The sequence below is a fragment of the Triturus cristatus genome, chromosome 3_2 (genome assembly GCF_964204655.1).
Source record: "Triturus cristatus chromosome 3_2, aTriCri1.1, whole genome shotgun sequence".
NCBI lineage: Eukaryota > Metazoa > Chordata > Amphibia > Caudata > Salamandridae > Triturus > Triturus cristatus.
Genome location: NC_140584.1, coordinates 1,213,099,882 through 1,213,126,444, shown reverse-complemented (window position 1 = coordinate 1,213,126,444; position 26,563 = coordinate 1,213,099,882). Strand labels below are relative to the sequence as shown.

General features: G+C 50.0%; 1 protein-coding gene across 5 annotated transcripts in view; it reads left to right on the top strand.

Moving 5' to 3' along the window:
- The first annotated feature begins 4,432 nt into the window (after nt 1-4,432).
- Nucleotides 4,433-26,563, top strand: part of LOC146859474 (uncharacterized) — a 132,631-nt gene continuing 110,500 nt past the window's right edge. For 2 of the 5 annotated variants that reach the window (XM_085650196.1, XM_085650195.1), the window contains exons 1-2: nt 4,506-4,679; nt 18,145-18,271. In XM_085650196.1, coding sequence (XP_085506322.1) covers nt 4,638-4,679; nt 18,145-18,271 — 169 coding nt within the window. In that variant the 5' untranslated portion in view covers nt 4,506-4,637. Of the gene's footprint in view, nt 4,680-18,144; nt 18,272-26,563 lie in introns of all 5 variants that reach the window. The other 3 variants (XM_085650198.1, XM_085650197.1, XM_085650199.1) reach the window with 3 other exon arrangements.

Here is a 26,563-nt window from a genome sequence, read left to right as displayed (position 1 = left end):
TGATGTTTGACTTCAAAGGACGCAGAGCAGAAGGGAAGCTGTACGTGGCAGAGAAAGGACCCTCCGTACTAGGATGGAAGGACCAAGGGAACTTGGGAATACAACTCAACCCAGGTGGATCGAGGCAAGTGCTGCTGATTGGAGTAAACCAAGCGGACGAAGGGAGTAGGTGGATGACAGAGTACCCGGAGGTGTTCAAGGGAACCATTGGAAGGATGACGAAATTCACACACAAAATACGCCTCAAGGCCGGGGCGAAGCCAATGAGCCACAAAGCCCGAAATATTCCCTTCCGAAGCAGAGAGGCAGTCCAGGAGGAACTGAGACGTCTGGAGGTAAACGGAGTCATAGAAGCGATCGAGAGCGCAGAATGGCTAGCACCGCTGGTGGTAGCCCAGAAGCCGAATGGGAAGGTTCGCCTGTGTGTGGACTTGAGGGAACTCAACAAGAACATTCTAGTAGACAAGTTCCCGTTGCCCCGGATAAGTGAGATGTTGGCGAAGACCAAGGGGGTCAAATGGTTTTCAACCATAGACCTCACCTCCGCGTACCACCAAATCGCGCTGCATGCCACCTGCAACCACCTGACGTCATTCATCACGCCTTTTGGATGTTACAAGTTTCTCAGGATGCCCTTCGGCTTAGCGTCGGCTGCAGCGGTTTTCCAAAAACTTATGCATAAGCTGTTTCAGAAGGTAGAAGGGGTCCAATACTTTCAGGACGACATCCTGGTCATGGGGAAAACCAAGGGAGACCATGAAAAACTACACACAGTGTTAGCGATCTTGGCCCAAAATGGACTCACGGCGGAATGGCAGAAGTGCCGATTTGGAGTGGACTCGGTGACCTACCTGGGCCAGGAAATCAGTGGAAGAGGAATAGAACCGAAAAGAGCGAACATGGCGGCCATCAAAGACGCACCAACACCAACAAGGAAGGAAGATGTCCGCTCCTTCCTCGGCATGGCGGAGTTCTACAGTAAGTTTGTCCCGCATTTCGCGACCAAAACGCACCACATATGGCAACTCTTAAAGGAGAAGAACGCCTTCAAATGGACGCAGGAGCAACAAGAAGAATTCGAGAGAATTAAACAGGTCATTTGCACAGCAATCCCCCTTGAAGGGTTCGATCAATAAGCGTTGTCCATCCTAACCACCGATGCCAGTGACAAGGGCCTGGGGGCGGTCCTGATGCAGAAAGGCCGGGGTGGAGAAGTCACCACCGTCAGCTTTGCCTCGAGAGCCCTTGCGGCGAATGAAGAGAAATTTAGCGTCATTGAGAAAGAGATGCTGGCGACCGTCTGGGCAATGGAACGATTCAGACAGTACATGTGGGGTGCAAAATTCCTACTCCGTACCGACCACAAACCACGGGTTAAGGTGTTGACTTCGAGCGGACATGCGCATGCGACCCCTCGCATTGCTAAGATGAGCCTGAGGCTGTTGGACTACGTATATGATGTGGAGTACATCCCAGGGTCCAAGAACAAGGTAGCAGACTTCCTAAGCAGAGAAGCCGCCATGGAGCCTGCGGAAAATCGGGAGCCTTCGGAATGGGAGGATTACATGGTAGCACTCACGCAAGACTACGAAGGAGCAGTCAGCACACATGAATGGGAGGAGGCGTACACAGCTGACGAGACAATAGGCACAGTGAAAGGCTATGTGACACAAGGATGGCCGGACAAAAAGCATCTGGACAGCGAGCTGAGGAAGTTCTGGGAGATCCGAGAAGAACTGTCCATAGGAGACAACCCAGTGTTTCTACTGAGAGGAGACAAGGTGGTCCCACCGATATCACTGGTGAACCGTCTTTTAACCATCCTACACAAGGGACATCTGGGGATCATGAAAACCAAGGCGAGGGTGAAGCAGGCATACTGGTGGCCAGCAATGGATGGACAGGTGGAAAGATACGTCAGGATGTGTGAACAATGCAATAGGGCCGATAAAACACAAACCGTATTACGTCCACCATTGGGGAAATTCACGGGGCTGTCCAGCCCGTGGGAAATGCTGTCAGTGGACATACTGGGTCCAGTCCTGAGCGCGGAAGGGGTACCCAAGTACGTCATAGTAAGAGTGGACAGGTACTCTAAATGGCCAGAGGTGGAGGTATGTGAAAGTGCAGACACCGAGACTGTGTTAGCATTCCTCATAGCCACATTCCTGAGAGAAGGAATACCCAAGGTGATAACGTGTGACAATGGCCCACAATTTGTGTCAGAAAAGTGGAACGCCTTCATGACCAGGAATGGGATAGAAGTCAAACATACCCCTATCTACCACCTTGCAGGGAATGGACTAGCGGAAAGATTTAATAGGGTGATCATGGGATCCATACAAGCGGCAATAAGTGCGGGGTTAAGCTGGGAGAAAGAACTCCAACGCATGCTCTGTGCGTACCGCATTACCCCGACCAACACTGGGTATAGTCCGTTCAAGATCCTACGAGGACGTGAACCGTTTACGAAGGACAATGTGGCGTGGAAACACCTCATGGTGCAAAGCAAGTGGTCTCCTGCGGTGGTGAGGCGTAGCCTTGACAAAGCGCAAGCCTTGTACACAGAGTACTATAACAAACAGCGCAACACCAAAGAAGTAACCCTGGAAAAAGGGGAGTGGGTAAGAGTAAAACATGCTACGCTAAAAAGGAAAGGAGAGAGTAAATTTAGCCCCCTCCCTTCAAGTGATAGAAACATATACCAGGTCGGCTTTGCTGAGCGATGGGAAGGTATGGTCGCAGGACAGGATGGCGAAATGCAATAGAATCATGTAGTGGCAAGACCCGGAGGACAGAAGAACACCTAGACCTGAAGAGGGAGGTGAGCTGGAAAGAGAGGGAAGTCTAGTGGCTGAGGGACCAAGCCCGACCTCTCCCAGGAGAGGGGGGGGGGGGGATTCAGAATCAGAGTGCAGTAGGAGTGAGCAGAGAAGGAGAAACAAACAGACAGGATCACCTCACGAAAATAGGGATTCAGGAAAAGGAAGAAGAGGGACAAGGAGAGTTGGAGGCCAGAGGAGAATCCCCGACTAGAAGGGAAAGAACGGCCCCAGAGCAAGAACAGAAATGCACGAGATCGGGCAGAGTGATCAAGATGCCAAGAAGGTTTGAGGACTTTGACACGCAAAGCAAGTAAGACTGTGAATGTGGGGCAACTGTTGGCCCTGTGTTGAAAGGGGTTTAAGGGGGGAGATATGTAGTGATACGCTCTAGTGGTTGTGGCGCCCCAGCGCATCCTGGGTAGAGGCGCGGCTTCGCGCCAGTCGGCCGCGAGGAGAGCTAGCGGACGGATGTGTCCCGGCGCTCGTACACGTATATTTAATAATAAAGGGTTAACTCCTCCACAACGAAGCCAGAGTCATTTGTGGGGTAAACTACATTGGTACAATTACAGGTGATACTAGCACGTTTGTCATGCAGTGTAAAAACATTAAAAAAATAATAAATAAATAAAAAAGTGAGGTGGGTCAGAAAGTGCCTCTCGTAAGCAAACACCATAGAGCTGTAGGTAGGTACTCACCAGTGTTCTCACTTTATCATTATCGACACTTTCACGACCAAAAGTATAAGTGGCCTAACTCAACTAAATGTGAATATTGAGAAAAGTGTGAAACCTATATAATGGCGCCGTAATGTGTAACAATTGGGAATACTTTGGCATGTCTGTGGTTGTTTGTTTAATATATTATTTTGAATAATCATACACATGGGGGGGGTACAACGGACACAGTATAAGCATATCCTTCTTAGGAAGTTCAGTTGATACCCATGGATTTAAGTTTCCGTGTATACATCAAAATCAGGCCTGTGTGTTCACCACATAAGGGCCTGTTCTGCCTTTTATCCTAGTTTCGTCTACGTGAGGAACAGAGGATGTGGTCCCTCGGCATAAACTGCCGAATTTGGTGCTGGAAACCAGGGTTCGAGCCTCGAGGTCGCGTCTACATCCTGTGATTCTGGGTAAATCACTTAATCTCCCCGTGCCTGGATGTGTAATGTAAATACGGTGCTATCTAAAGCGCTCCAATACTTTCGGGTCGAGTTCGCGCTCTATAAAAGATGCAAAAACAATACTGAAAATGAAAGGCGAAAAAGGCCTTGTCTTTTGTACACCCGGTACTGTGTTTGTACGCATGCGTTAATGTGCAATTTTGTGCGCATGCGCGTTACTTCTTTGCTCCTTGTCTTGAGTCAGTCCCGCAGTGACCCATCTGCGCGCATGCTCAGTTTTTGTCAAAGGCCCTCTCGGCGCGTGGCCTAGCATGGAGAGGCCAATCAGTGCGCACGCTCAGCGTCGGTATGCCCCATCTCTGCGCAGGCTCCTCGTCGAAGTGATCATCCTTGCGCAGATCAGCAGCGAAGTGTCCTATCTCTGCGCATGCTCTTCATCAGAGTGCCCCATCTCTGCGCATGCTCTTTCTTACTCCTCTTCGGCGTGCCTCATCAGTGCACATGCTCAGTCTGCCTTCTCGTCTCGGGTCAGAATGGTGCACTCTGCCCTTTGCCCTCATGCACTGAGCGCCTGGTGATGAGGGAGGCGCTGTAGCGGGGGTGCTTGTCTGTCTGACTCCGGGCCTCGCACACCTCTGCCTGTCCCTAGGGTCCCGTCTCTGAGCCCTGTCTGCGCCGTTAGAATGAAGTCCAGGCCAGAGATGTCCCCGCGGGATCCTGCCGAGGTGAGGGGGCGCGGGGGGTCACGGGGTCACTAGAACATTACTGTGTTTTTGCACCAAGACGCCAGAGCTCCCTCGTGTCTATTCTGTGGACTGAGGTTAATCTCTGCACATTACTTACCCGGTGCAGAGAGCATGGGGTCAAAGGTCACCTGATGTTAAGTGCACGCGCCTTCCCTTAGTACCCGAGGAGGGGCACGTGCATCGCTGTACACGCCCCTCTAGGAGCTACTGCCCTTCTGATCTCAGCCCCCTCCTGCAGAGCCCCCACTGGTCACGTGAGCCATTGTGACACTCATGCACCCCTCACTCAGTCATGAAGCCTTTACATGCACCCGACACTCGGTCATGAAGCCGACACTGTCATGAAACCTTTACATGCTCCCGTCACTCACCATGAAGCCTTTACATGCACCCGACACTCACTCATGAAGCCTTTACATGCATCCGTCACTCACCATGAAGCCTTTACATGCTCCCGTCACTCACCATGAAGCCTTTACATGCACCCGACACTCAGTCATGAAGCCTTTACATGCACCCGTCACTCACCATGAAGCCTTTACATGCACCCGTCACTCACCATGAAGCCTTTACATGCACCCGACACTCAGTCATGAAGCCTTTACATGCACCCGACACTCGCCTTTACATGCACCCGACACTCAGTCATGAAGCCTTTACATGCACCCGACACTCACCATGAAGCCTTTACATGCTCCCGTCACTCACCATGAAGCCTTTACATGCTCCCGTCACTCACCATGAAACCTTTACATGCTCCCGTCACTCACCATGAAGCCTTTACATGCACCCGACACTCAGTCGTGAAGCCTTTACATGCACCCGACACTCACCATGAAGCCTTTACATGCACCCGACACTCACCCGTGAAGCCTTTACATGCACCCGTCACTCACCCGTGAAGCCTTTACATGCTCCCGTCACTCACCATGAAGCCTTTACATGCTCCCATCACTCACCATGAAGCCTTTACATGCACCCGACACTCAGTCATGAAGCCTTTACATGCACCCGACACTCAGTCGTGAAGCCTTTACATGCTCCCAACACTCAGTCATGAAGCCTTTACATGCACCCGACACTCAGTCATGAAGCCTTTACATGCACCCAACACTCAGTCATGAAGCCTTTACATGCACCCAACACTCAGTCATGAAGCCTTTACATGCACCCAACACTCACCATGAAGCCTTTACATGCACCCGACACTCACCATGAAGCCTTTACATGCACCCGACACTCAGTCATGAAGTCTTTACATGCACCCGTCACTCACCATGAAGCCTTTACATGCACCCGACACCCAGTCATGAAGCCTTTACATGCACCCGTCACTCTGTCATGAACCCTTTACATGCTCCCGTCACTTACCATGAAGCCTTTACATGCACCCGACACTCAGTCATGAAGCCTTTACATGCACCCGACACTGTCATGAAGCCTTTACATGCACCCGTCACTCACCATGAACCCTTTACACGCACCCGACACTCAGTCATGAGGCCTTTACATGCTCCCGTCACTCACCATGAAGCCTTTACATGCACCTGGTACTCACCATGAAGCCTTTACACGCACCCGACACTCAGTCATGAAGCCTTTACATGCACCTGTCAATCACGATGAAGCCTTTACATGCACTCGACACTCAGTCATGAAGCCTTTACATGCACCCGACACTCAGTCATGAAGCCTTTACATGCACCCGTAACTCACCATGAAGCCTTTACATGCAACCGACACTGTCATGAAGCCTTTACATGCTCCCGTCACTCACCATGAAGCCATTACATGCTCCCGTCACTCACCATGAAGCCTTTACATGCTCCCGTCCCTCATGCATGATTTTATTTATTTATTTGATGCATTTTTATAAAGCGCGGACTTTACCCAAAGGTGTCAGAGCGCTGTACAATAGAACCAGTTACGTTACATGAGAGAAATCTTACAAAATAGAATGTTACAAAAATAAACAGGAGACTAGAAGAGGTAGCGTAAAACCATAGAAGGCAAGAACACAGTATCAAATACAGCAAGCAAGGGTGGGGAATGTACAATAAAATATTACAAATTTACAATGATGAACGAACTTCCTAGAAGGATCAAAGAATTAAGCTATTAGTTCTGAAAGTGTCTTTGGAAGAGAAGAGATTTGAGGTCAGCTTTGAAGATCCGGATAGAGATGGTGGCACGGAGCAATGGGGGAAGCGAGTTCCAGGATACAGCAAGGAGTATAGAATCTGTGCTTGCAAGTGGATACATTTGGCAGGGAGGAATTCACGCCGTGCTGCCTGCACAGCCAGAGTAAAGTCGGGATAGAACAATATGGTATTGCCTTTGTGTGAAATTTGGCCCTTCTCCCTAGCCAGTCGCAAGATAAGATCCCTGTCTTGATAATTCAGGAGCTTCGCCAATACAGGTCTGGGTGTTGCCCCAATTGGAGGCTTTGGCCCTCTCCACAACGAAAACGGATGACAGGTGGGGATCAAAGAGCTCATGAAGTAAGTCCGTTATGAAGGTCTCCATCTTAGATATGGCAGTCGTTTCCGGGATCCCAGTAATGCGTAGGTTGTTTCTGCGTGACCTAGTCTCTAAATCTTCATTCTTGGCTCGGATAATTCCCAACAATTTGTCCATATGCAGCAGCTGTTCTTTTGTTTCGACTTGAAATTCGTGGAATTCAGTGTGTCGGTTTTCCAGGACGTCGAGGCGGGTCTCGTGCTGCCACTTGGGTCTTGACCGAATCTAGCTGTGTAGTAAGGGTATCCAGCTTTGTGTCGATATTCCGCAGGCTGGAGCGCATTTCCAACATAAGGATCCGTAGGTTCTCGCCATGATCCTCCACCTGCGTTTCATGCTGACTCTCCGAATGTGCATCCGGGTCTAATTCTGTATGTCGCGTGGCTCGTTTGTTCTCAAAAGTAAGCTTCAGTTGTTTAGCATCCTGTTTGCCCACATTTGCGAAGGCAACGTAGATGTGTGAAGTTCAAGGGAAGCCAGGTAGGACCCAATGCAGCACGATGTTGTACAACTCCCAAAGGTCAGTGTGACAAGCGCCCGTGGTTCTCTCCCTATGCGCCGTCTGTCTTAACCGCGGCCAGGTACTACCCCCCCGCTACCATACAGTTCACTCCTTCACGGCCGTGCAATTTAGCAGCGCACACAAACCTCACAGAAGACTCTTATTCCGTCTGCACATCACCAATGTTTTCCTCCAGGGCCTCACCACTAAAGGCTGCTGCTCTAGAACGGCCACTCAACAATGGTCAGGGCTGCAGGGGCGATGCAGCATGTACTGTAATGCAGGGCATTGGCACCGTGCGTGCAAGGCCCCCAGGGGCCACAACCAAAGGACCACGCATCTGCAAGTATGATCCTCCTCAAGGGCAGTAGTTCCCCCAGCAGCATCCGAACTTAGCCCAAGTATAACTCGGCCACAAAATGGCAGTCGCAGTGTGCAGGGCACCACCCTCCTTCGTCTCCGGGCTACACCGCACCAGGCAAGGGGTCTGTGATGATAAATGCAGCGGCCACAACTGAGGGTTAGAGCGACAATGATGAGAGTCGAACCGCGAGGGTAGCCAGCCTCTTCAACCACGCCCGGGTCCTGTGCAGATGAAACGTGGCCTCAAAATGGCGGTTGCAACATACAGGGCATTTCTTTCCTCCGCTGTGCACCCAGGCCTCACCGCACCAAGCCAGGTGCCCGTGGCGAAATATGCAGCAGCCACAGCTGAGTATTAGAACGACGGTGAGAGCATCTGTTCACCAGGGCAGCCGCCCCCACCCCCCCTTCCGCGCCCGATCCTAGTTCCGATGCAGAGCGGCCACAAAATGTCAGCCGCAATTCACAGAGCCCTTCGTCCTCCTTCTCCGCCCTCGTGGTACACAGCTCCGAGCGGGGCACTGAATGTGCAGCGGTTTCTCCCAACCTTGTGAGCAATGTCCGTACCTCAATCTGCCGACCCACTGCAGGCAGGGGTTCAGCAGCGCCTTCACAAGTCTCCGGCCTGAACCTCGTCAACTGCCACGGTCTCAATTTTCAGGACCGCCCGCCACAGCATATCCAGGGACTCTCGAGCCTCCGGCCAGTTTACAGGCGGCCAAGTAGTTCAGCTCCAGTGCACGGGACAGCCACGGGAGGAGCAGCGCCCTGGTCCCCAGACTCTCCGCTGCTTAAAGGTGGTGTAGAACAAATCACTAACTCTCCATGAGGAAGTATTTTGATAGGATTAATCCCCGGCCGGCGGATCTCACTCACAGAGCGGCCATTCCGCTGCGCAGCAAGCCACGCCCTGTATCATTCTCATAATTTAGCGTGATATAGAAAGTTTTGTCCTGGTGGTGTTCCATATCTGTGGTTTGTAGGATGTTCGTAGAAATGCAATTAATGTTTCAGGTTTCATCCCAGGGCTGTGGGACGGTGAAGCTATCTTGGAATAAGCTATGTTACAACTTTCTTCTCAAGTGCATATGCTTCTGAATGCGTACAATCCGGTTGGTGGTGAATTTCAGAGCTTGGTGGCTTGAACTGAGAACGGGTTTCTCTCAGAGAATTTAGTTGAGACAACAAGACTGCCCCTAGACCTTTTTGTGATGTTACATTGATGATATGCATCCGCCTTATCCTGCTGCCGATTTACTCTCTGCTCCTGTAAACTGTATGAGTGAAGGGAAAGGGGACAACATGTGGGCCCTTTAGCTCCTCCTCTCAATTTTCCAGTCCAAGGAGGAATTCTGGGATGGGTCCCAGAAGAATAGATGAACACCATTACTCTCAGTCAATAACCTCTCTGGGAATGATTGGAACGTAGTATTCAAGCCTATATAGTATCCATGTAACTTTAAATTCAATTCTTTAAATCAGTAACCATCGACAGTTCTCTATTTAAAAAATAGATAATAAAATGACTCACTGTGTTGATAATTTTATATTTCCTTTATACTCGGTTTGAGGTTAAATATAAAATATTTACCCTCTTTTCAATGGCAACTTGAGACAAAAGTGTACTAAGAAACTTTGTCAAGTAGCAACTACTACTTTTGCCTCATTCAAGGTGCATTTGAAGAACAGAAGACAACTCTACTACTACTACTAACACATCTTGTATCCAATTTGGATTGTTTTAAGAGTTACTGTACTCGGCAAACACCTCACTACAGGAAAGGCAGAGATATGACCCCTGATGCAGAAACACTTTAATCCACATCTCTAGCTACATTACACCAAGATGAACACCTCCACTCACAACACAGAGAACACATGTAGTTACACTCCTACAACCTGCTGAGGCTTGTAGCTATACCTGCATTCCAGGAACCCTATAACTCAGTCTGACATGAACTACAACAGCACTTCTTAACGTGGCCCCCCTCTTAATTATCACTGAAACCCAGGGACTCCCACTGAGTCATTATTGGAAGCCGGGGACCCGGCCGAAGCATTTTCGATGATTTACACCACAAAACAATGCAAAAAAAATACAGAAACAATCCTTCGTCAAACAATTACACAATTGATCAAACGTTTTATCTAATTTGCAAAAAAAATAACAATCAATCAATCAATCAATCAAAAGACCTTTATTCGAATTACTTGAATTCATAAAAGTACAGACATAAAAACAATTCATTAATACAATATACAAGATACAATATTTTTAAAAATTTTAAAAAGGAACTAAGACAGAAATCTTTCAAGGGTTTTCCATCATATTGCGTACACGAATTATTAATCTTAAAAAGGTACTGGTACGAAAGGTCAGTTCCTCTGTGTCCAGGGAGAGTAACTTCAAGCGGGACTCCTCCAAGGAGAGGGGTCTTTGTTTTCTAAAATAGGGTGTTAAGAACCAATTAATATATTTTAAATAAAATTTGCAAAAAAATAAAAAGTGCAGATCATTCTGTTTGCTGGTACCATCACAGGGGCAGGGGTTACATTCTGTAGTGTGATTATAACCCAAAGGAAAGCCCAGCGAAAATTTTATAGAAACTGCCCTTAATCGAAATAACAGAGACCTCTCCCAACTGGACATTGGCAAGGTAAGATAGAGTGGGAGGGGTTGCCTGGACAGGTCATCCTCCATGTATCTGACAACAGTTGATTTGGATATTTCCCTTTCCATCCTTTCAGTTTCAAAGAGTGCGTATAATGCTTGTTTAACCTCAGCCTTATCTTGACATCCGATTCTGGAGGGATCTGAAAAGAGATCTCCTTTGTTCACGGCGCTTAATGATTTTAGGACCCCAGCAAGCCATGGAATTAAGAGGCCGTGATCACATTTAAGACAATCTTTAATTATGTCTTGTGTTAAGGAGGCAGCATTATTCCTCCAGATTCTCAGCCAAAATAGGGCTGGTCTACATCTGATAAAGTCGCTAATATAAGGGAGGTTCAACTCTTTGTGACAAATAAATTCAGAGGACGAAATTGGGGCACCCAATACTTTCCTACAAAAACGTGTCTCTTCTCGTTGGATACCGGGATTTTTAGCAGGGCCCCAAACTTCCGCCCCATAAGTGGCAACAGGGATACACTGCAATCTAATTTTTTTTAAAATAGCACTGGTTGCCCCTAATTTTTTTAGGGCGTGGGAGACTCAATATTGAGTTGATGGCCTTCGAGAACTTGCTCGTGGCGTGGGCAGAGTGCCCACTCCATGAGTTGTTCGCAGCGAAGGCCACCCCAAAATATATAAAAGAATTTACATAGTCAAGTTTGTCAGACCCGATATGGATGGCATTAAGTTTCCGTTTTCCAGGTCCGCATGACATAACAAAAGATTTTTTAAAGTTCACACGCAGGTCTAATCCCTCCATATGATGGACAAAGTTTTCCACAAGCAAACGGAGGGCATTAGGGGTGCGGGCCATAAGGACCGCATCGTCTGCGTATAGCAGAACTGGCAAGGGATGCCCCTGGACAGTTGGGACATTTCTGGTTACTTGTTTTAAAACCTTTTGCTATGTCATTGATGTAAATGATAAACAGCAGGGGTGCTAAAACGCACCCCTGTCTAACCCCCCCTACCAATTTTTATGGCTCCGGAAACTTCGCCCCCCGACCCATTTCTAATTTGAGCCCTAAGGTCAGTATGGAGATGCGCCAAAAAATGCACTAGGGGCTCATCCAGTCCATAGTTGAGAAGCATGGGCCACAGTTTTGATCTGTTTACCAGATCAAACGCAGATGAAAGATCCATAAAGGCGAGGTATATAGGGGACGATCGAGCGACGGTATACTTATCAATTATTAGTTTTAAATTCAGACATTGCTCGACCGTGCCCACCCCGCTCCTAAATCCCATCTGACATGGATCCAGTAGGTCAGAATCTTCCGCCCACTCTACCACCCTATTATAAATGACTCGCCCAAGTATTTTTAGAGTATTGTCCAAGAGCGAGATTGGGCGATAGTTAGCTGGGTCTGACCTATCGCCCTTTTTATAAATTGGGACAATAATACTAGAAGACCACGTCATAGGGATAGGTGCTCTTGTCAGGCTGTTGAAAACATTATGTAAAATTGGTGCCCATAGATCTGGACTGTGCTTTATAATATCTATGGGAAGACCGTCTGGTCCAGGGGCCTTGTTGCCAAGGCTCTCTCTGACGGCTGTCATCACCTCGGAATGATCGATCCGCAAGTCTCGCAACTGTCCCAAGTCTGGGGTATTTGTTTCTTCAAAAGGGGCAGCATATATATTGGAAAAGTGGGCTTCCCAAGTGTTGCTGGTTATATTGCAGCCAATTGGGGATAGGTGTTTACCCGTGTCGCGCATTTTCCTAACTGCGGTCCAAAATGGTCCACTGCTCTTCATGTTAGCGCTGACAACCAGGGACTCCCATTGTTCCATCAAAAGTGCCGCTTTTCTTTCAGCTATTTTTTGTTTATAAGGTTTCCTAGCTGATTGTACCTCCACTATATTCCTTGGCTTAGTGGTTAATACCCTGCGCAGTTCCCTGTTTGCCATGGAACAGGCGGAGTCGAACCATCTTGGGTCTTTTGCCTTGGTGGGTAGTGGGACTAGCAAATAGTTTTTAATTGCCACGGATAGTTTACCAAAATCGGCGACTATTCTGTGGCAGTCCCCGTCGGGCAGTAAGCAAGAATTTATTAATGCAAGGTGATCATTTTTTACACGATCCATTAGGGCTTCACAATCAATTCCCCTCCATTTTAGACGGAGACCATCACCTGATGGCGTAATATCTCTCGCGCCATTAAATTTTGCATACGCTGGGCTAGGTCCCAAGTATAAGGTGACTATAAGGGGGTTGTGGTCTCCATATGTTGTCTCAACCACGTTTGAGTCAGTAACACGGTCTATTAGGCAGGGGGATGTGAAAATAAAATCAATCGTTGAGTGGGAATCTCTCCCTCTATGCGTTGGGGCACAAATCATCCTTGGGGATTGGCTTGCTTCCATTACATTGCTAAGAATATGTTCATTTAATATCTTAGCAAGCTCAATGCCTCTACGATCTGCTAAATCTGGGCAGCTTTTATCCTCGAATCGGTGCTTTTCAGGAATCTTCGCATTGAAATCACCCCCAATAAGGATCCCTGACTTCTCGTCTGTGCCTATATTCATGTTAGTTTCAAGGTGTACCAATAAATTAGAAAGTGCTATATAGTTCCTGTTTGGTCTTGAGTTAAAATCGTTATTGTAAAAATTAATTAAATAAATCTTGGTCTTTAGCTTGTATTCGAGGACCTGAATATTTGGGTTCCCGAATGATAAGTCCTTAAAAGTGCCACCTGCCAATATTCTAATCCCAATGAAAAGTCCTCCCATTGCACGGCCAGAGACAGACTTAGAGGCAAACACACTAAAACAATGATAACCCTCTATGTGCACGTTCCCTACGGCCCAGGTCTCTTGGAACATGATGATATCTTTGCCATCCAATAGCTGGACCCATTGAGGATCGGACAGTCTAGATTCTATGCCTGCAAGGTTCCAGCTGAGGATTGACAAATCACAGCCGCTTGGGGTGCTTAAGTGCTTGTCCCTGGTTATCTGCCTGGGGTTAATTTGGGGGATTGTTATGATGTCCTCACATACAACTGGAAATTCAACCAAGGCAGACTGTACGGCCGTGGTTTGAGGTATGACAGTTTTTACCAGATCTAAAGGGCCCTCGGTTGCATTAGTTGCCTCTGCACATTCACTGTCCCTGTCACTGTCCCCCAGTCAGTCCAATTCCTCTAGATTTGAGAAAGCGTGTTCAAATCGATTATATGTTGGGACATTATACAAGTACCTCCTCTCATGCTCATCCGGGTAGATATTTTGATTGGTCACTGCATACGGCCTCACCCTTGGAATTTGCTGGGGAGCGACTAAGAAAGGGGGATATGACATTTGGTGTGCAGGTGGTGCAATCACATTGTCCAATGGAAGGCCATTACTAATATCAGGATGTTGGCCCTGGTGGTAACGGCGATTATTGATTCTAAAATCAGTATTAATGTCCTGGCGGTGTCCCAAGAAATGAGTCCCAAGACTAGGATTCGGATCTATTAGATGCCTATAGAAATACCCCAGAGGGAGAAGTGTGGTGTTATATTCCCAATGGGAGGGCTGTGGGGCTTTTGCTAGCGTACATTGGGCCCATAGAGGGGACTTAAAGTTTATAATTATACAGTCCCCTTCAAACTTTTTCCTTAGGGGGCCCACCCACCCCACTCTTTGGGTGTGAATAATTTCTCCAGCGCCATCCATCGGAAATTGACAATATCTAGATAGCCAATGGAGGGTTCTGTTTTTTAAGCTAACAAAGTTTTCCTCTTGGTCTTTCCTTAGCTTAGGGACATTGGCTAAAACCAGGACATAAGGTCCACACTCTGGGGGTAGACTAATACGAGCCGGAATTTGCTTGGCAATTGTTAAGATAGTTTGATCCGGTTTAGGTGAGGGGGGGGATGAATCAGATAACACATCAGTATTAGTTTGACCCAAATATGCCAAATTACTTTTGGGGCCAGTTTGAGCCGTGACTATAGGGGTGGCAGCCTTGGGTGATGTTGGTTTAGGTACCCGTTTAGCACGGTGCTCCACAGATGGTAGGTTTTTACTTGTGCCTGGTATTGGGAGCAGCAAGGGGACCCTGTTATTAGTTTTGTTAGACATTTTGGGCTGATTTGTTTGGACATCATCAATAGTGGTAGTTGCCCCTAGAGAGGGAAAGATTTCTTGATGGCGCCCAGAACTTAGTTTAGCAACATGATCAGTCAACACTCTCATCCTTTTTTCTATATTTGAAACGTGTAGATTCAGAGGACCCAAGAGAGTAGATATCAATGTCTCCAGTCTCCCCCAGAATCCCTGAGCCCCTGACACTGTGTTGATTTCTATAATGGACGAATCCATCCTGTTGGATAGGCCAGCCTCTTTAGACTTATCTAATACTGCAGGGGCAACAGATCTCCGTGATTGACTGTTCCCACCCTTCTGTTTGTTTTGTACAGGCTCAATGTTTTTCCGTTTGTTCTTAGCTTTTTGTCTCTTTGCTTTCTGGCCCCTTGTTTGCATAGGTCCACTAGTGCTTTTATCCCCACCTGAGTCCAGGGCTTCAAAGTCATGGCATAAGTCAATCCCTTCAATATGAATCGAGTTGTCAACTGGAGATGGCAGAAGATCCAAATCCCCATTTGGCCTTAACTCTAACATAGTCGGAGTTGACGATAACCTGGTATCCGTGGGCAGGTGGTCATGAGGTGCTGTATTTCCATTAGGGTGGTTCTCTTTTGTAGCTGTACCCGGAAGCCCTGCGTAAGATGTCGCGAGTAGGGAATCAAGGGATTTATCAGAAGAATTATCATGATGCATAAACAAGGGCAGGCTTGGTGGTAGCGAAAGGCGTCTTTCGGTATTCTGAATAGCCGTAGCAACGACCCCTATTGTTTTTTGCAGCATTTTGTCTATGGCCGTTAGGCTTGGCAGTGGGGTAGTAGGTGCTGCATGTTGTTTAGCCTTACCCGTTCTTCTAGATGCAGCTGTCGTCTTTTTCCCCATAGCAGATGTCGATGCGGGTGGCCAGAAGTTGTTTCTCAGCCGAATACCCCCAGATCAGCAAAGTTAAGGGGGGTGGCCCAGCCCTGCCTCTGTCTGCCTCGGACGGCCACAGACGGCCCGCCCTCTGCCCGGGCTCATCCCGGCGCCGCCCGCGCGCGTCCGCGAGGCGGAGGGAGCAGCCCTCTTTTGTAGCTCCTCCGGCGCGGGATTCTGGCAGTGGGCGGAGACTCAGGGCGAGCTGGGACTTGTGGTCCGCACCGCTCCGCGGCCGCGAGATGTAAAGCACGGCGGCGGGTGCGACCAGGACTGCAGGCTCTGTGATGGTGGCGACACTGGTACCAGGTAGGTGCGTGGCGCGTTGCAGGCGGCGTTACCTTCCCAGGAACAGCAGCGGCTCTGTAATACTTCCCCCGCTCCCCAGTGGGAGCAGCCCTCTTTTGTAGCTCCTCCGGCGCGGGATTCTGGCAGTGGGCGGAGACTCAGGGCGAGCTGGGACTTGTGGTCCGCACCGCTCCGCGGCCGCGAGATGTAAAGCACGGCGGCGGGTGCGACCAGGACTGCAGGCTCTGTGATGGTGGCGACAATGGTACCAGGTAGGTGCGTGGCGCGTTGCAGGCGGCGTTACCTTCCCAGGAACAGCAGCGGCTCTGTAATACTTCCCCCGCTCCCCAGTGGGAGCAGCCCTCTTTTGTAGCTCCTCCGGCGCGGGATTCTGGCAGTGGGCGGAGACTCAGGGCGAGCTGGGACTTGTGGTCCGCACCGCTCCGCGGCCGCGAGATGTAAAGCACGGCGGCGGGTGCGACCAGGACTGCAGGCTCTGTGATGGTGGCGACAGTGGTACCAGGTAGGTGCGTGGCGCGTTGCAGGCGGCGTTACCTTCCCAGGAACAGCAGCGGCTCCGTAATACTTCCCCCGCTCCCCAGTGGGAGCAGCCCTCTTTTGTAGCTCCTCCGGCGCGGGATTCTGGCAGTGGGCGGAGACTCAGGGCGAGCTGGGACTTGTGGTCCTCGCCGCTCCGCGGCCGCGAGATGTAAAGCACGGCGGCGGGTGCGACCAGGACTGCAGGCTCTGTGATGGTGGCGACAGTGGTACCAGGTAGGTGCGTGGCGCGTTGCAGGCGGCGTTACCTTCCCAGGAACAGCAGCGGCTCCGTAATAACAATCAAAATTTTAATAGGATGGTTCAATTGAAGCCACTCGTTGCCCCTGCTGTATTCTGTTTGATGCACCTGCACTGTTCCCATGAATCAATCTGAGGACACTAATTACATTTCTAGCCTCCCATTTCTAATTCCTTCGTATTTACAGAACGTTTAAACATTTTCAGTTTTACATTTAGCTTCTTTATTTATATACACTTTTATAATCTGTTAATATTGATTTTTCGAAGCATTTGCGAACACCCTGATTATGCTTTTTTGACCCTCAGGGGTCCCTGGACCACAGGTTAAAAACTACTGAGCTACATAACATCACAAAAAATGATTTTGTGTTGTAGCTTGCTCACACCTGCATTGTAGAAGTAGTGCATGTAAAAGGACTCCGTTCCTCAAATTTTCACAACTAGCACAGCACAACATAAATGTGCGGCTTCAGGGTTACCACACCTCACTGGCACTCACTGGTCTGGGTGCTCCATGACCCTCCCTGCCACATCTAATTCCAGTACATATCTTTCATTACAGAGACCTCGGTACCCATGCTAACATCACAAGAAAACAAACATTAACTGAGACTCATATTATCACTTCTCATCTCAAAGACATAATCATATTATCACACCTCCAGATACTTGACGTCAACTCAAGCTTCACAGTCACTTTCTATACAAAATAAGAGCAGCTCGATATGCGAGTAGCGACCCGGACAAATACATTGAGAGAAACAGTGCTCACATTTTCAAATGTTGTTGACTTAGTTCTTACTGAGGGAAGAAAACTATATGACTTCTGAGTCTGTAGTGAACCATCCTCTCATAATTACGTAGTCACTTTATCACTCCTCAACAAAAGAACTGTCAGTCACACTTTGCATAGCAGCCACAGCCACATACACACACACACATATACACAAACACACACACATGCATTCGTTCAGCATAGTGAAAATCACTGTGTGCGCGTGTAGGTTGGCTAACTGTGTACAGGTGCATGCATGTTCTCCGCAAACACACGCCCATCTCTCCTTCTACTAACGCCTCTAAATGGCGCCTGGTGGCTCATTCAGTCAGATCAAACCCTGTGACAACATACACTCCTTCACATACACAGCCTGCGGGTAGTACACAGAACCATAGGGGCCTATCCCATCACACCTGTTCCACTGTACAGATGAGCATCTACCACGTCCTGCTACCTTTGTTCCTTAACATATATCACAGTTACTGAAGTTATTAAGTCAGTGTTTTCACGTTTATTGTTGCAGGTCCCATTTACATTTTACGATGTTGCTGCCTGTTTCTCAGAAGATGAATGGAAACTCTTACACCAGTGGCAGAAGGAACTTTACAGAAGTGTGATGCAGGACATACACCAAGCTTTCAGTTCCCTGGGTAATGTCCACTTTCTGTAATCGTGTTGGTGATGAAATTGTCCAGTGTGGTCCATGCCCAGTTCTCTTACAATTACTTACATTTATCAGGTTTACATGAGTGGTCGGATCAAGTGCTACCCAGGCTTTTTCAACCTAACCTAACTTTCCTAACACGATTTGTCCCCTGTTCACCGATGACGCAGAGCATTCAGATTTGGGCTGATTAGTGTAGCTCAGAGGGAACCATGGCCCCTGAAATGTCACTGTACGCCCAGGTATAAGTTTCTCGGAAAGTAAGACCTGGACTTAGTGGGTGTGCTTGGTTGCCCTCTCCAGCACGGGCTCATCCCTTTTATTGCAACACACTCCTTACCAAGGACTCAACCAAACTGCAAAATAAAACAGGTCTCCGAGTTGGAAACCACCTGTATCATGCATGTGCATACTATGTTCCTCTCAAACATAGACAAGCAAACAAAATGGAGCAAGAAATAAAGATTTCAATACTGTACCATTGAACACCGCAATAAGCAGCGACTATTAAACACAGTCCCTTTATTTTGGCAATGATGGAGGCTGGGCTGTCGAGCTGTATCTGAAGAAGTTTGGGACTCAAACCCCTCAGAGTCTGTACTCTCTGAAATTGTCTTTGGCTCAACAAAGGTCTCTGTTACTTTCTTACCCGAAGCTTCTAATGGTTCGGGCTCTGGCACTGGCACCACAGCTGAAGTCAGGAGAAGGTCATCTCACAACTCAAGACTCAGTAAAGCCCCCCTCTTGTTCTACACCACTCTCAGAATTTTTGTAAAGAATCACATTGCTGCTGATCATTTCAACAATTTTTTGGGTCGTTTGCTGTGTTCTTTCTCATGGGAGTCACAGTCCATGGTAATGTTTCAAAGAGAAGCCGGGACTTGCTGCCGGGACATCGGTCTCTCAGAAGGACTCAGTCACCCACTTGAAATGATGATTCTTTCGCTCTTCTTCGGGTAACCGATCATTTCTGACAACTGTGTTGTGAGTCCACAGACCTCGGTCCTGTGTTCACACTCTCCCAGGCAGATCCGCTGTGCTCTGTGTCGCCTCTGAGGCCAGCCCCCTCCGTTGCAGGGTTCGAGGCTACCCTGATTCAGGTTTTTCGCTGTTGGGCACTCTGTGGCTTATTTTAAGTTTATTTTAGGCTGATTGTGCTTGCAACTGTTTGTTTCATTTTGCGTGCTCAGTGTCCATTGCTGTGTACTGTGTTTTGTTTTTGCTTGTTTCCCGCAGCTGCCGCTGACCCGTGCCCCGACCCGTGCCCCTCCCCCTACCACCCCGCTCCCGCCTCCCAGCTACACATCCCTCCCCCTCCTCTTCATAATGGTGGCCGCTGCACAATCGCGTAGCGGACGCACGCAGTGGTCGTGCTGCTAGCGCGCCGAAGGGGCCCCTAAGGCAAGCTCGTCTGCGCCCGGCCACGACCAGCGCCAGGACCCCTGGTTATCCTAGACCCCACCGCTACGATGCAACCGCCCAGTCAACCCCGGAAGACACACCGACTGCGCGAGATCCTTGCCGAGCACCACCCACGGGCAGTTCTCGTGCAGATCCTGCCGCAGATCCTTCACCATCGACAAAGCTCCCACGACCGCCGAGGGAACGCCCGATGTACACACCACCGAAACCCTGACTTGCATCCTTCTCAGCGTGCGCTCCCTGCACCGACACGCCGTAGAGATCTGGGACCTGATCGACACCCTCTCGCCCGACGTCGCCTTTTTCACAGAAACCTGGACCAACTCCACCTCTGGTCCCGACATTGCCACCGCCATCCCAGACGGCTACAAGATCCAGAGAAAGGACCGTCTGCACCGCCCAGGAGAGGAGGACTTGCCATCGTACACAAGACTCCCCCCTCTGACTCTCCACATCCAGCACGAGTGACCCCCACTCCAACACAGAACACCTCCATTTCCAGATTCAGACAAGCCCCAGGACCACGCCATGCAGCACCCTCATCTACAGACTGCCGGACCTCGCACTCACCGCGCATCTACCATCGCCGAGCTCGCCGCACACCACGCCATCACCTCCACAGTCTACATTCTACTCGGGGACCTGAATTTCCACCTCAGCAATGGCAACGTCCCCGACTCCACCACTCTCCTCGACATCCTCGCCAACCTAGTGTTGAAGCAGCTGGTCAACACGCCCACCCACAGAACGGGCCACACCCTCGACCCCATCTTTGCGGGAGGAACAAACATCCGCTTCTGCCACACTACCCAGCCCCTCTAGACTGACCACCACTGCATCCACTTCACCTTCAACACCACCACCGCACACAGACCCACACCGCGCCCGCCACGACAGAACTGGAGCAAGGTCACAGAAGAGCACCTCAACACCACCCTCCATCAAAAACTCCTCATCGCCGCGAACGACGTCAACTCCGCGGCCAGGCAATTTCACTGCTGGGTCTCCTGCTGCGCCGACAAGCTCACACCGCTCCCCCCCACCCCCCTTGCCAAACAACGCAAACTGAAAGCTGCCTGGTTCACCACAGAACTTCAAGAAGCCGGACGCTCCTGCAGATGCCTAGAGAAACCTGAAAACCACAGAAGCACGGAACAGCCACAAGAGCACCCTGAAGGAATACCTCCTGCGCATAAGGTACACCAAACGAACCTTCATAAGAGCAAAGTCCAGACCAACGTGACCAATGCCAAGGAACTGTTCAACGTCATGCAGCAGTTCGCAAAGCCCACCTGCGAAGCCATGGATGTCACACCTTCCCAGGAACTCTGCGACAAGCTCAGCTCCTGCTTCTGAAGATCAAGGCCCTCTACGACAACTTCAGCGAACCAACTACGAACACCACCACCCTACCCACTGCCGCCGAGAAGCCGACCATCATGCCCTGGGATTCCTGCTACCGTCGAACTCATCACCGCGACCATGAAGAAAACCCACGCAGGACCCCTGCCCTCCGCACATCTTCCACAGGGCCGCCATCGTCATGGCACCCGAACTAGGACGCACCATCAACGCCTCCCTCAGATCAGGCATCTGCCCAGACGACTGGAAGCGGGCGGAGGTGAAACCCATCCTCAAGAAACCAATGGCCGACCCAACGGACCTGAATAACTACCGGCCCATCTCTCTCCTCCCCTTTGCAGCCAAAGTCACAGAGAGACTCGTAAACGCCCAGCTGACCGCCTTCATAGAAGAGAACTCCATCCTGGACGCCTCCCATGCTCCTAGATCAGGTACACACCACGGCCCTCATCCTTCTAGACCTTTCCACAGCCTTCAACACAGTCTCACACCGCATGCTCGCAGCCAGACTACACGACGCAGGAATACAAGGAGCCGCCCTCGACTGAATCCAATCCTTCCTCTCCGGCAGAACCCAGAAGATCCGACTCCCTCCCTTCCTCTCCAAACCGATGGAAATCAACTGCGGAGTACCCCAAGGGTCTTCACTCAGCCCCACACTCTTCAGCATCTACATTACCCCCCTCGCTGCCATGGTCAGACAGCATGGGCTCAGCATCGTATCCTATGCCGACGACACCCAGCTCATCCTCTCGCTCTCAAAGAATCCCAAAGACACCAGACTCTGCTTCCAGGAAGTGATGAAGAACGTGGCGACCTGGATGAAGGACAGCTGCTTGAAGCTAAACTCAGAAAAGACCGAGGTCCTCGCCCTCGGCTCCTGCGCCTCCGCCTGGGACAACACCTGGTGGCCTTCCACTCTTGGGAGCCCACCCACCCCTACAGACCACGCTCGGAACATCAGCATCATCCTTGACTCCTCCCTCTCCATGAACTGCCAGATCAACGCCATTGCCTCCACCAGTTTCAACTGCCTTCGCATCCTCCTGTAAGACCTTCAAATGGATTCCCCCCGACTGCAGAAGGACCATCACCCACGCACTCATTACCAGCAGACTGGACTACGACAACGATCTCTACGCCGGAATCAACAACACTCTTCTACACAAATTCCAAACCATCCAGAACACTGCAGCCAGACTCGTCCTCGGGACACCGTGCCACGAGCACATGACACCACACCTACAAGGCCTCCACTGGCCCCCCGTCGAGAAGAGGGTCACATTCAAACTCCTCACCCATGCCTACAAATCCCTCAACATCAACGTGAGAGTATCCTTCCACGTACCCAAGAGGAACCTCCGCTGACCTCGCCCTAACAGTGGTCCCCCGCATCCGCAGAAACAGAATCGGTGGGAGAGCTTTCTCTCCAAAAGCCTGGAACGAGCTCCAGTTGAACATTAGACGATCCCCGACCCTGCACACATTCAGGAAGGACCTCAATTCCTGGTTCTTCGACTGATCCAGAGCCGCCCCACCACCCCTCCAGCACCTTGAGACCCTCGCTGTATAAACCCCTGATTGATTGATTAACACTCATCGAGCTAGCACTAGGGCATCATTCTGAGGCTGGGTGTGCAGTCCAACTCCACGTCTATGAAGACTTGGTCAGATCATTCAAGTGGTTCATTAAGTGATGTGAGATTCTGAATAAAATGGCCATCCCTAAAAAACTTCTGACTTCAGTTCCTGAACTACGGCTGGGCTGCTCTGATGCCTGCAACCTCTAAAGACCGGGTCCTGCTCATTCTGGTGATAATCAATACCCAAATAAACTAATATCTGACCTTGAAAATCTAAATGTAATTTTATTTAGGGTCAGTCTGCAACGCCTCAGTCTTTGCAGTAAGCAGGCACGGTGTTCTTCAGTAATTTGTGTGTGGACCAAAATGTAATCGTGAACGTTTATTACACCCACAAGCCCCCTCAGTTTTTCTTATAATGGTGTTTTGAAACACTTCTCCAGGGCTTGATATCCCGAAATTGAGGCGTTTGTTCTAGTGAAAACCAAGGAGTGTTGAGAAAGTGGCTTTATATATGGATTGGGGATGTAGAAAGTCACTGGTGATATGCTGAGTTGAGATCCCCTTTCTGAAGGCACTTGGAGCCATTGACCTCGGCTACCAGGCTGTCAAAGGTTGGCACCAGATGACCTTCCCTTGCAGTAGCCACATTGGGGAGGTGCATATTAGCACATGTGCACACTTCCTATGAATGCAAAGGATTCCTGGCACCATGTTAGAGGGACTCACAAGGTGAGGCCTTTCACTCTCTCTACGTTACCGACCATTCAAGCTCCAGAGCTGTGTTTGCACCTTCGGGCAGAGATAAGAAGCCATTCACCGGTGTTGAACTACAACTGATTGTCAAACTACGTATTGAATGCTTCATACTGCTCGTGTGAACATCCAGTGTTGCAAGGTATCTTCCTCATGACTATGGAAACTTTATTTGAAGCTTATCCTCTGGAGATGCCCAGCGGTTTAACAGCTTGTAGAGTCTCAGATTGTTCTCGCATGACGAACACTTAAGCAGTGGCCGAATACCATGCAGGAACAGGGGCATTTTGTTACTGTATGCGAAGACCTTCACATTCTTAGGCTTTAACTTTGGAAGTGGTTGCAGGGACTGGTACTCAGTCCAAGCAAAGAAGTTGCCTGAAGGCCATGGATTGTCACCCCATCCGAACTTGGCATTTTAGTTCTGACCAACTCTGTTGATTCCCTGGCTGCATGGTGTGTTGGTATGTACAGCATGGAGGGCTGTCTCATCCTTGCGTTTTTTTCTCAGATTGTCGCAAAAGACACTGCTCATAACGAGGGTTGGCAAGGGCGGTGGAATTGGCAGTGAGGGATGTTATTAGTGTAGCAAAGGGGACCAGTCTCTTTGTGGATATGTGAGAGCTTAAAAATACCCTCCTAAGGCTAGATGTCCATTTTATTCCAATACTCATCACCAAGGACTTATTTCAGCGCGTCTGGATTATGGAAACATTCTTAACTTGAGACTGATAAAGCCTCCATGAGACCCTTGCAGGTGGTGCAGAATGCAGCAGCCAGGCTCATTTACAGACTGCCAAAATATGCCTTGGCTACGTCTCTTTGTTGTGAGCTCCATTGGCTGGATGTGGAAGAACGTGTTCAATTTAAGACCTTATGCTATGTCTTCAAGTCAAGGGCTGGAACTGCCCCTCACCACTTCAATGTCATGATCAAACTGCATCAGCCTGCTCTCCATCTGCGGTCTAGCAGCCTCTCTCTGTGCGCTGTTCCCATGATTCAACTTGCTCAGATGGGAGGCCGCTCCTTTACCTCTCTGTGCGTTGTTCCCATGATTCACCTTGCTCAGATGGGAGGCCGCTCCTTTACCTCTCTCTGTGCGCTGTTCCCATGATTCAACCTCCTCAGATAGGAGGCCGCTCCTTTACCTCTCTCTGTGCGCTGTTCCTATGATTCAACTTGATCAGATGGGAGGCCATTTTTTTACCTCTCTGTGCGCTGTTCCCATGATTCAACTTGCTCAGATGGGAGGCCGCTCCTTTACCTCTCTCTGTGCGCTGTTCCTGTGATTCAACCTCCTCAGATGAGAGGCCGCTCCTTTAATTCTCTCTGTGCGTTGTTCCCATGATTCCACCTCCTCAGATGGGAAGCCGCTCCTTTACCTCTCTCTGTGCGCTGTTCCCATGATTCAACCTCCTCAGATTGGGAGGCCGCTCCTTTACCGCTCTGTGTGCGCTGTTCCCGTGATTCAACCTCCTCAGATGGGAGGCCGCTCCTTTACCTCTCTCTGTGCGCTATTCCCGTGATTAAACCTCCTCGGATGGGAGGCCGCTCCTTTACCTCTCTCTGTGCGCTGTTCCCGTGATTAAACCTCCTCGGATGGGAGGCCGCTCCTTTACCTCTCTCTGTGCGCTGTTCCCGTGATTCAACCTCCTCAGATGGGAGGCCGCTCCTTTACCTCTCTCTGTGCGCTGTTCCCGTGATTCAACCTCCTCAGATGGGAGGCCGCTCCTTCACCTCTCTCTGTTCGCTGTTTCTGTGATTCAACCTCCTCAGATGGGAGGCCGCTCCTTTACCTCTCTCTGTGCGCTGTTCCCGTGATTCAACCTCCTCAGATGGGAGGCCGCTCCTTTAATTCTCTCTGTGCGCTGTTCCCGTGATTCAACTTGCTCAGATGGGAGGCCGCTCCTTTACCTCTCTCTGTGCGCTGTTCCCATGATTCAACTCCTCAGATGGGAGGCCGCTCCTTTACCTCTCTCTGTGCGCTGTTCCCGTGATTCAACCTCCTCAGATGGGAGGCCGCTCCTTTACCTCTCTCTGTGCGCTGTTCCCATGATTCCACCTCCTCAGATGGGAAGCCGCTCCTTTACCTCTCTCTGTGCGCTGTTCCCGTGATTCAACCTCCTCAGATGGGAGGCCGCTCCTTTACTTCTCTCTGTGCGCTGTTCCCATGATTCAACCTCCTCAGATTGGGAGGCCGCTCCTTTACCGCTCTGTGTGCGCTGTTCCCGTGATTCAACCTCCTCAGATGGGAGGCCGCTCCTTTACCTCTCTCTGTGCGCTGTTCCCGTGATTCAACCTCCTCAGATTGGGAGGCCGCTCCTTTACCTCTCTCTGTGCGCTGTTCCCATGATTCAACCTCCTCAGATTGGGAGGCCGCTCCTTTACCTCTCTGTGCGCTGTTCCCATGATTCAACCTCCTCAGATGGGAGGCCGCTCCTTTACCTCTCTCTGTGCGCTGTTCCCATGATTCAACCTCCTCAGATGGAGGCCGCTCCTTTACCTCTCTCTGTGCGCTGTTCCCATGATTCAACCTCCTCAGATTGGGAGGCCGCTCCTTTACTTCTCTCTGTGCGCTGTTCCCATGATTCAACCTCCTCAGATGGGAGGCCGCTCCTTTACCTCTCTCTGTGCGCTGTTCCCGTGATTCAACCTCCTCAGATTGGGAGGCCGCTCCTTTACCTCTCTCTGTGCGCTGTTCCCATGATTCAACCTCCTAAGATTGGGAGGCCGCTCCTTTACCTCTCTGTGCGCTGTTCCCATGATTCAACCTCCTCAGATGGGAGGCCGCTCCTTTACCTCTCTCTGTGCGCTGTTCCCATGATTCAACCTCCTCAGATGGAGGCCGCTCCTTTACCTCTCTCTGTGCGCTGTTCCCATGATTCAACCTCCTCAGATTGGGAGGCCGCTCCTTTACTTCTCTCTGTGCGCTGTTCCCATGATTCAACCTCCTCAGATGGGAGGCCGCTCCTTTACCTCTCTCTGTGCGCTGTTCCCGTGATTAAACCTCCTCGGATGGGAGGCCGCTCCTTTACCTCTCTCTGTGCGCTGTTCCCGTGATTCAACCTCCTCAGATGGGAGGCCGCTCCTTTACCTCTCTCTGTGCGCTGTTCCCGTGATTCAACCTCCTCAGATGGGAGGCCGCTCCTTCACCT